Below are 10,473 nucleotides of genomic sequence, written 5' to 3'. Positions count from 1 at the left end.
TTCCGTTGCACGTTAACCTTCAGCTATATCCCCCATTTTGGGATTGAAGACACGCAAGTCTTTGTAATTTAAGAGTACATGTTAATGTTTTACTATTTTTTCAAGCCAATCAAGAGGTTATTCATCTAGTTCACCGGGAGTCGTTGTTCACTGCTGCACGTTGAAAGTAGAAAGGTGCCGAGACCTGTCATTATCCTACGATTAGTATATGTATTTACCTACTCACATAATTACATCTTGAGGATACTTACTAGTATTTGCAGCGAGCATTTGAGTATTTGGAGTCGTTTCTTGAGGATAATATTTAAGGTTTCATGTCAATCTAGAATTATAGGGATTTTTTATGTAGGTCATTAGGAATCGATTCCTATCTGGTTTGTGTATTATACGTTTCGAATGACCTTTCTTTTTTTGCTCGACAGCTATCAAACCCTTACTTATATTATAGATGCGATACAAGTACATACTTTCGATTCGATACCAAGTTTCTTCGTTTCGTACCCGAGTAGGTATCATATGAATAATTCGAAACTAAATAATCGAGTACTTATTTGTTTCAACATCTCTAGACTAATACTACTTTAAAATATTTGAATTTGAACCATCAACTTACTAATTTTCATTTTTTCTTTGGAAATATAAACTGTAATCGTGCTTAATTACAATATTGATAGGTGACTGTATTTTATTGTAATTATTATACCAACTTACTTTGAAGAGAGTTTCTTTATTAATGAAGGAAAACAACATTTTAATATTAAGAGTTTTTACAACTTTGTTCATAATTCCTTACGGAGTCATTTCTCTGTACTTTTTTAAATAAAAAAAGTCAGCAACATGAACTACGAACCAATGGATGTTGATGTAAGCAACAATTCAGAAATTGCTATGGATATTTCATATGAAACGCACAATGTAAACTGTGATTCTCCTACAATAAATACAAGGGAAAAGATTTCCAATACATCTTTAACAGATGACATAAATCTCAATGCCTTAATTATTAAGCAGCCGGAATTTCAAACTGTAAAGAAATATCATATAACCATTAAAAAGTCAAATAATTCTAGACAAATTTATATAGTTCTTTCATGTTTAATTATTACTTTTCTCTCAATTATTGGATATCAAATCCTAAATATTCAGTGTTATAATGAATTTAGCATAGAACATCTGAAAGGAAATCTACACAGTGTCATATATGGCCAAAGAGAAGCTATAGATAATATAATCAGAACATTAGAAAGTGATTCAGAACGCAAGATATTATTTTTGTATGGTGGTACAGGTGTTGGAAAAACCTATACAGTATCTATATTACTGGCAAATGCATGGAATTATTCAAATATATATCACTACACTATGCCTAGCTTTAAAACTGTGTTTTCAACAGACATGATGATAGGTTTGACGATATGTAAATCAGCAATTTTAGTAGTTGATGACATTAATTATCATGACATATATGTCAAAATTCATGTGAAGAGCATAATGAAGAAAAGTGAAGAATTGGGAAGAAATGTCACTGTGATATTAATTTATAACTATACAAAAAATAATAAAACATATGACAGTATGTTTAGTAAACAGTTGTTACAGAATTTTTCAGATGTAAGTGCATTGAAGCAAGTTATAAGATTTGAATCATTAACAGCTGATCATTTGAAAAAGTGTATAGAACATGAGTTGGGTGATCGAAAGTTGAATGAATATGAGTTTCAAAGTATACTCAAAAATTTTAATGTTATGACAGATGGTTGTAAAGGTGTGTACAAGAAAATGCACTATCTAAACATTGTATAAGGTATGTGCCATCATTTTTCTAGGTAGTGTATATAGACAGTAAATGTAATATTAAAAAGTAAATTTTATGTATATTATTATTAGTGTATATTTGATTTAATTGTATATGTAAAAGTATGACTGCCAATAAAAAATTTTTCATAGATCAAAAGAACTTTATTTTAGAGAATGTTACATGATAATCGGCAATGCAGAGGTTCAAGAAAGTATTTTGAATACAAATAGATTTACTGACAACTCTTTAATACATCTACACTTTCACATTTGGAAATTAGTCTACAAAAACTTAGCTTTCATTATAATAAAGAGCAAATTCTAACTTAAATTTGTGGTGCAGGAAAATATTAAATACCAAATTATTTTCTAACTATAAAACACAAAATTCTTTCATCCACATATTAAAACAGTGGTGCAATATTGATCACATCTTTGACTAAAATATTTTTACATTCCTTTTAAATATAAGGTAATCTAATAATAACTTGAATATAATGCTGAAAACAGGCTTACAAATAAAACCAATGCAACATAGATAATTAACTTTTTTTTTAAACTAATGCAATTAATTCTAGCTGAATGGTCAAAATTTTATAGTATTAAAAGATTTCAGCGAGTATAATATTATTAATAAAATAATAGAACAAAAACATATGTATATATCTAATAATAAGTATATGAAAGATTTATACCACATTGCACTGCACCCATATTATATAATCTACCTATATAATCACCATGAAACCATTTGGAACACATTATGGGCATTGAGCATAGTGGTGTCGAGTCATTCAATACAAATTAGATTACAGTTACCCATATGTGTATTCAAATGGTCCCTCAGGTAATAAAAGTTTAAGTAAGTACAATATTAAAAATAACAAATTTAATTACTTTAGCATTTTATTGTTTAAGAGATAGTAATAAAAAAGCAGCCAATAGAAAAAAGTTGGAATATTATTTAAAAAAGCTCCCCTAAATGTTAAAGCCAGTGAGATAAATGCATGCAAACAGTTAAATGTGCACTATTAACAATTTGCGGAGAGCCGATATATTTTTAAAGATAATATTCAAATATTATGATTATAATGGTTGGTATTCCATTTTATATTTATTATTGTTTGGAACACTGCTGAGGGAAGACAATACAAAGTAGGTACATTTAAATTATTCCTTTATTTGTGAATATATCTGGAAGATTAGGTTTGTGCATGTTGTATTGCATGATGTAGTCATAAATAATTGATCTTATAAGTTTGTTTGCCAGTAGTAATACAATAGATTTCAACAAGAATGTAAGTTATATTAAAGTTAATATGTATAAAATTTACTGTACTAAGTATATTTAAAATTTGATGATAGATTTAAAAATGTGCTGGCGAAATTTCGTAAATATTCATGAATAATAAAAGAAATATATGTTACATTGACATTCAATTACAAAGAAAACAAGTTCTTAATTTTACCATTCAGTTAGGTTCAAAATGCACAAAGGTCTACGATGTGGACACACACGCAAAAACGTGTCGCTTGAGGATAGTTCATCAACAAACGCTAGACCTACTTACTGTGTTATGGCAAATACTGGATACTAGGAACTAAGGCGCTGTGCTTCATTGTGTCCAAGTATTTTAGATTATGACCTTGAAACACTAATTGTAAGTAAATTTTGTATTGTATTGTAAATCTGAAAATGTCTAAGACAATATTCAACTTAATGAGCAGCACCTTATTACTTTGAGAGGCAAGAACCTAAATGTTAGTCTAAATGTTGGTATGTAAATAAATCTGACGCGTATAGGTATTTGCTTTCTGTAGGAATGGTAGCCAGAGTATACCAAATTATTTTTTTTAATTAGAATATTTACAGTCGGAAACATTAACTAATAAAACAAAAAAAATGTTTTAATTATAAAAATTGATGAAAGAATTACGTTAGATAAATATTGTACTATTGTCGCTGATATAGAATACCATCCAATGTTATATTTTATATATATCGTCAAATAGGTTACATTGAATGTGAAGGATTTAACAAGGTACATGCATGTATTTTCTATTACAAGACGTACTGAATTTTGAAATAAATATTAAAGGAATTTTAATATTTATTTCTTATTTTAAAATATATTTATATCTATAGGTGTATATGTATAGTATGTTTGTATAATACTTTGTTCCGTACAGAATCGGTAATTGCAGCATCTAATATTTAATATTTTTTAAAATATAGGTTTCCGACTGAGGCATATATGAGATATTAGGTAGGTAGAGTTTTTTATTAATAGGTAGGTATTTATTTTGTGATATAGCAATGGATCTAATATTTAATGTTACGTTTTCCATGAAATTTTACTCCTTGTGTTAATTTAATACAAGATAAAAGTACCGACCTATTTTGTGCTTGATGTAATACTGCGGGACATGTTATAGTTTACTACGTATTCCTTATATGTAACAGGTAAAAACGTAACTAAACTATACCAATCGTTTTTTCTGATAGTAAATAATAATCATCATAGCACAAATACTTATTTCCTTACAACTTACTTAGCAACATTAATAAAATTAAGTACCGGCCAATTCAATCTTAATAAATTAAGTATATATTATGTACAGTCGCCTGCACTAACACGTTAACTCTTCAGAACTTTATCACAATAATTTCACACAAAACAACAAACAAAGTTATATTGCAAGTTTTTGCAAATATGTGAAATTGTCAACAATGCGACTATGACAAAATTCTGAAGTGTTTACACATATTCGTACATGTGACTATACTTAACAGTATCAACCTTGAAATTATTGACACTGAATAAGTTACGTTGTCCGCATAACATTAGAATCTTTATGATTCTGCACAGTGATAGATTTTTCAGATTTACAATTTTGTAGGGAGGCCTATTTCTAAAATACTGGATTTATAAATTTACGCTATTAGGTACTACATAATATGACGCTATTAGGTACCTCCACAGAAAATATTAAATAGTATAATTATTTAGAATAAATGTTATCTGTGATATTTTTCAGATTGGTAAATAGGTAACTAGATATATTATTTAAACATCATTGGAGAGCAAATAACAAAACTAAATTCGACATCAATAAATATATAAATTCAAAGTGAACTAGATAACGAATGTTCATAAAATGTAAAATATATCTATTAAAAAAAAATACTTATAATTAATATTGTAAATTAGACGATACTTTTAACATGCAATGTGCAAATCAATATCTATTTACACAATGTAAGATACTATTTAGGTATGTATAATATGTTCAAAATTAATTTAAAACGTTGATTAAATACTAAATATGCGTAACAATAAAGACTAGAATACATTTTAGTTGTTACAGTTATTGGCACTAAATTTAATAATAATGGCACGACTATGTACTATGGGTATGGTAAAAATTTCACCATGATTGATTACGAATTTTATGTAATATTTTACATATGTGATGTATTTTATTTTATTACAATTCTAGCTCCATTGATGTTACAAAGTAAGTTTTGCTAACTATACTAAATTATTTTACAAAATTGTAAAAAACATGATTAAACATTGTTTATATCTAATTATATTTCTAAGAAATACTGAATTTACTGCAGACTTACAGTTATAGATTCAATAGTTAAAGCACATTATCTTAAGTGAAACTGTGCAAAAAACACCTTAAATTACACATTAAATATCACTTGGAAAAGCTCTTCTGAATGAATCCACAAACCAACAAACCATCTCTTGCACAGTTAACACTTTAAATTTTTATTAGTTATCAAATATAATATTTTTGATATTCAGGTACAATTAAAATCAATTTCGCAAATGAATTTAGCAGAAAAAGGAAGAAATTACGTCGTACCAAAGGCAAAGGGCTTTTTCTTGTAATACGCTGGTCACTGTTTCAATTAATAATGGGTAGTCCCGTAGGTATTAAGTGCAATTATATTATTCTGTTGAATAAACATGGATGAGTTTATTTTGTAGACATGATATAGAGGCCCTTGGTATTTAGTTTATAGAAGCAATAAGCGGATAATAGTAACAACATTAAAATCTAAAATTGACGAAATTGATATAATCCACTTAAAATGTAAAAGTTATAATGAATTTGCACACTAGCTATATATATTATTATAATAGTTGAAAAAAATTCCAACTCAATTATAAATTCTAAAGTAGATAATAATAAAAATTGTATTTTTAATAATCTACTAGAAATTTCTCACTGGTACGATGCATGTAGTGCCAATAACTGCATGATTCATTAGTTACTTAAATCTTACTAGCTAGGTATTTGATAACAAATAGAACACCATTTTTAAGCACGACAAAACATTCATAGTTAAAAATGTAGAGAGACTTATTGAGAAATGTGCTAATAATTCTAAACCTTGTTTTTTTTTGCTGTTATACATTTATAATGTAGATTCATTAGTATCAGATCTATTGGTACTTTGAGATTTCTTGAAGTTTGTGAGCTCAATTTTGCCACGTTATTCGTTGACAATCTTCGATTGTGGCCGAGATCAGGAGTGTGTACATTTACTATAACTAGCACAAAGCGTTGGATTGTTTGTCGGTATCACATTTTAGCCACATCAGAATTTTGCAGGATTTCTTCAAGGCTGACTGCAGATAAGGAGTAAATTACTTATATTGATTTACATAACATTTATCTATACGAAAGTAACTTAATTCCTTGGGATTACAAAGAAGTTCTAATAAAATTCGTGTAATTTTCATAGCAGATTTGGATAATTTTTATATCAATAGCTTCCTAAGGATGTTTGACGGTCTCTTTTAATCGATACTTTGAAGAGTTACAATTGTGGCTATCGCATCACCATTACATATAAGTTTTTTTAAGAGACCATTTTCCTTTGGCGCCAGGGATTGGTAAGAAGGGACTAGTTAGGAGCGATGAAAATGTATTGCTGTCCACTTGTTGTGGCGTTTGTGCCATATGCGAGTCTCTTGTGACTGATGTGTGGCACGTCTTCCTTCGGCATCCACACTTTGTGTCACGCAGACATATGCTATAACAGCGACGTCATCCCCAAGAAGATGTACTCTAGGATTTAAAATAGTCGTATTAGTTTTAACGTGGGTCGGAGTGTTATCAATGAAGAATTTATGAAATTCTACTCCCTCCACGAGATTGCCTAGTGCATCAGGGTCAAACGCAGTCACATTGGGATCACATAATTTGGAATATGTATCGTAGTCGCCATTGTTTATAGCATCTATAAGTACTTCAGTGATTTTTATCACTTCAGCACGACGCAAAGAAGCATTGCTATCGCCACGAGCTTTACCAAATGAATCAGCTTTTGATAATGCCTCTTCATCATGTTCTTTAGAAATTACAGTGCAAGCTCTGTCAACACCCTTTTTATCCTTATCCAAATCGTCGTCTTCCAGAGTAGTACTACTATCAGTCGATTCTTTTACCTGAGATCCATCACCTTTCTTGTTTACCATGGACTTTCCGGAGAAATTACGAGTGGCTAACATAGTAGTTAAAATCGCACCCTTTAATTTGCGACGTGCATTGAATTTCTTCAAACAATCTACAGTTTCTTGTCTATGCATTACAGAAGCAACACGTTCGCGATGGCAAATCCATGGATGCTTTAAAGCTTCAGAAGCTGTAATTCTCTTACTTGGATTAACAGTCAACATTTGATTAATGAGGCTTTTAGCTTCAGGTGTTACAGTATCCCATTCGGGTGACGGATAATCGTAGGCTCCAGCCTTAATTTGCCCATATAATCGATGTTGGTCTTCATCCCAGAATGGTGGATAGCCAACAAGCAAAATGTATAAGATCACACCACACGCCCAAATATCCACTGGCTTGCCGTAAGGTTCCTTCTTTAGAACTTCTGGTGAAAGATAACCCGGAGTTCCAGCAAATCCAAACCATGCTTGCTGATCACCTTGGACTTCTATGGCTAAACCGAAATCTGCCAATTTTACAGCGGCTCCTTTGGCTTTACTGGCCAACAACAAATTTTCGGGTTTTAAGTCTCTGTGCACAACTCCATTATGATGGCAATGGTGTACAGATTCTAGAATTTGTTGTATACAGTGCGAGGCATCGGCTTCAGAGTAGAACTCACGTGCCACAATGTCTTCAAACAATTCACCGCCCGTTACAAGATCAAACACGAGATAATGAAAATGTTCCTCTTGAATGGAATCATGTAGTCTTACAATGTTAGGGTGTTGTAATTTTCGACAAATTCTCGCCTCTCTTTCTAATTTTTGAAAGTCTCTAGCCGAGAGTTTTTTAGTGTTAATAATTTTGGCCGCAAATTCATATCCAGTCGATTTTTGAACTGCTCGTCTCACTATTGAAAACGCTCCTTTTCCTAATTCCTCTTTTAGATCATAATTATCAGAAAAACGAGTGCTAACACTTTCCCGATTTGGATTGGCCATGATTGACACAATTTACTTACTTTATCTGCTCCAAACAGCGTAATGTTTACTGCGTAATATTTGAGCACGATTTTCTTTTTTAGTAGGTACCTTAAACAAGGAAAGAACATGTTATGAATCACCAAATTAAAGGAAACTAGTATTTAAAGTTATTAATTCCTGTATGTGTGGTTTTAAGATTCTAACACGAACGTTCACAGTTCTCAACACTACAAATATGTATTTTTTTTTAAATAACTATTTGCAGTTCAAGAGTAATACACTTATTTCATATTACGATTATTACACTACTGACATGATAAGATTTATTAATGGATCACCTGCCTGCACTAATGGTTTACGGTGTCAGCACACCAGTGAACCATGATAAGATGAACATGAGGTCAGGTCAATTACCCCATCGAGACAAATTTACACTTTTTCATGAGGGTTTTCAGGGGGAACCGAGGAAGATCAACCATATATTGCTAGCACCAATGCTATGGGTCATCAGATCATTTTACTAACTACTAATACCTTATTCCCCAATAGGACGTACATTGTATTTTTATTGTAATTTACTATTTCGTTCAAATTTATTTGTATTAAAATCATAACGTATCATACATGCCTAAAAATAATGGGACAAAAACACTACATTTAAACTCTATTTATTTTCCATATATATAATATATTATTTATATATTAAGTGACCATGTACTTAGGTACTATTATTATTTAATAAATATGATAATACTTGTATCAATACATATATCATGTACATACATTATATATGTATTGTACATTATAAATGTATTTTAATATTGAGGTGGTTATATACCCGTAATATTATAAAAATCTTTCAATCTATGATCATTTCTTAAAACAATTGTCTGTATATTTATAAAATATTATTTGAAAGTAAAGTATGCGAAAATTGTTAACAGAAATTTCTTTTTTATTTATTTAAGACATATTGGCAATGGCAATTAGGTAACTAATTAATTAATAAAATTAACTTTTATTTATTCAACTGTTCAGCTATTTAATGTTACCCAGTGCTATTTTTATTTTGTATGTAAGTATTAAGATATCAACTATAGTATATTCGTAATAGACTATATTAAAAAGCCGTTTGTCTATTCATATTCCACTTACGAAATGTTCAAAATAGATATTGTCAAGGAGCGAACGCTTTTTATCCGAATGAAAAGCGTCGACACTATTTTGGTCACCCACTCTTAATTGAAGTTCTACTAGCTCAATATAAAACGCGTAGATGCCTAGACAATAGTAATCGTGGTCACAAACATAGACTTCTAATATTAACATCACGGCACCGGGATGACATTCCGTTAGCGTAAAATAATCGATACACCATTGTCTCAACACATTCACCAAAATCCTGAGTATATTATAATCCACTTAAGGAGTACAAAGCGGCTAATGCTCACAATACGCTTCATTACGACGTAAAAAATCATAAACATTAGTTTAAAAATAACACTTGTATTAATTTATATAGCAACGAAATGACCAGTGCGCGACATTCTATGATATTCTTAGCAGTATTAACATCACGGAGTGTTCCCGATATATTTTTAATAGTTCAAGATAAATTATTTACGCAATTGGAGGCCGTATATACTTTTTATCATTTTCGAATAAAAATACTTATTTACCTATTATGTGCCCATTTTACACAATAGCCAATGAGATGAAAATCAAAAAAGAAGGGCTAGGCCCTACACCACACTCTCCTTCTGCTCCGGACACGAGCTTCGGGGTCAAATTCATAGACATTTATGTGTTGCCAGAATGCTGCGCAGTAAATATTTTATTTGTAATACGTTATACCCAATAACGTCTTTAAATGGTAAAAAATGACACAAGAGTGGTTTCGATTACATAATTTGGAATTTAAATTATATTTACATGCGTCAGTTTTTTAAACGTTAATTGTTTTCTTTAATGGAATTTTTACTCCTGTGAATACTGTTCGGTTAACCTAAAATCGATATACTAGCGCAGCGCTAAACCAAAGAGAATATCAGCTGAAATGATTTTCTGCGCCATCTACTGGTGCGAAAGGGCAACTAAATATTTCGTTAGCCAACGTCAACTAGTTGGTTATTATAGCAATTTATGGCTGCACTGTATGTAATACGGCCGTATAATGTATAGGTGTATTGTTTCTGGCCTAAACTTTTGTGACGCGCGTACTTTAATATCC

General features: G+C 30.5%; 2 protein-coding genes across 2 annotated transcripts; one reads left to right on the top strand and one right to left on the bottom strand.

The window, feature by feature from the left end:
• Positions 1–809: 809 nt before the first annotated feature.
• Positions 810–3,558, top strand: LOC131853410 (uncharacterized). Its single transcript, XM_059204294.1, has one exon. The coding sequence runs from the start codon at positions 838–840 to the stop codon at positions 1,801–1,803; it is 966 nt and encodes a 321-aa protein (XP_059060277.1). The 5' UTR covers positions 810–837; the 3' UTR covers positions 1,804–3,558.
• A 374-nt stretch (positions 3,559–3,932) lies between these two features.
• LOC131853393 (calcium/calmodulin-dependent protein kinase type II alpha chain) lies at positions 3,933–10,027 on the bottom strand. Its single transcript, XM_059204271.1, has 2 exons — positions 9,923–10,027; positions 3,933–8,351 (listed from the first exon to the last, which is right to left on the bottom strand). The coding sequence occupies exon 2, from the start codon at positions 8,259–8,261 to the stop codon at positions 6,729–6,731; it is 1,533 nt and encodes a 510-aa protein (XP_059060254.1). The 5' UTR covers positions 8,262–8,351; positions 9,923–10,027; the 3' UTR covers positions 3,933–6,728.
• Positions 10,028–10,473: the final 446 nt, after the last annotated feature.

Source organism: Achroia grisella, unplaced genomic scaffold (genome assembly GCF_030625045.1).
Source record: "Achroia grisella isolate CSIRO2021 unplaced genomic scaffold, CSIRO_AGI_Agris_v1 utg1179, whole genome shotgun sequence".
Taxonomy (NCBI): Eukaryota; Metazoa; Arthropoda; class Insecta; order Lepidoptera; family Pyralidae; genus Achroia; species Achroia grisella.
This window is presented reverse-complemented; position numbering and strand designations above follow the sequence as displayed.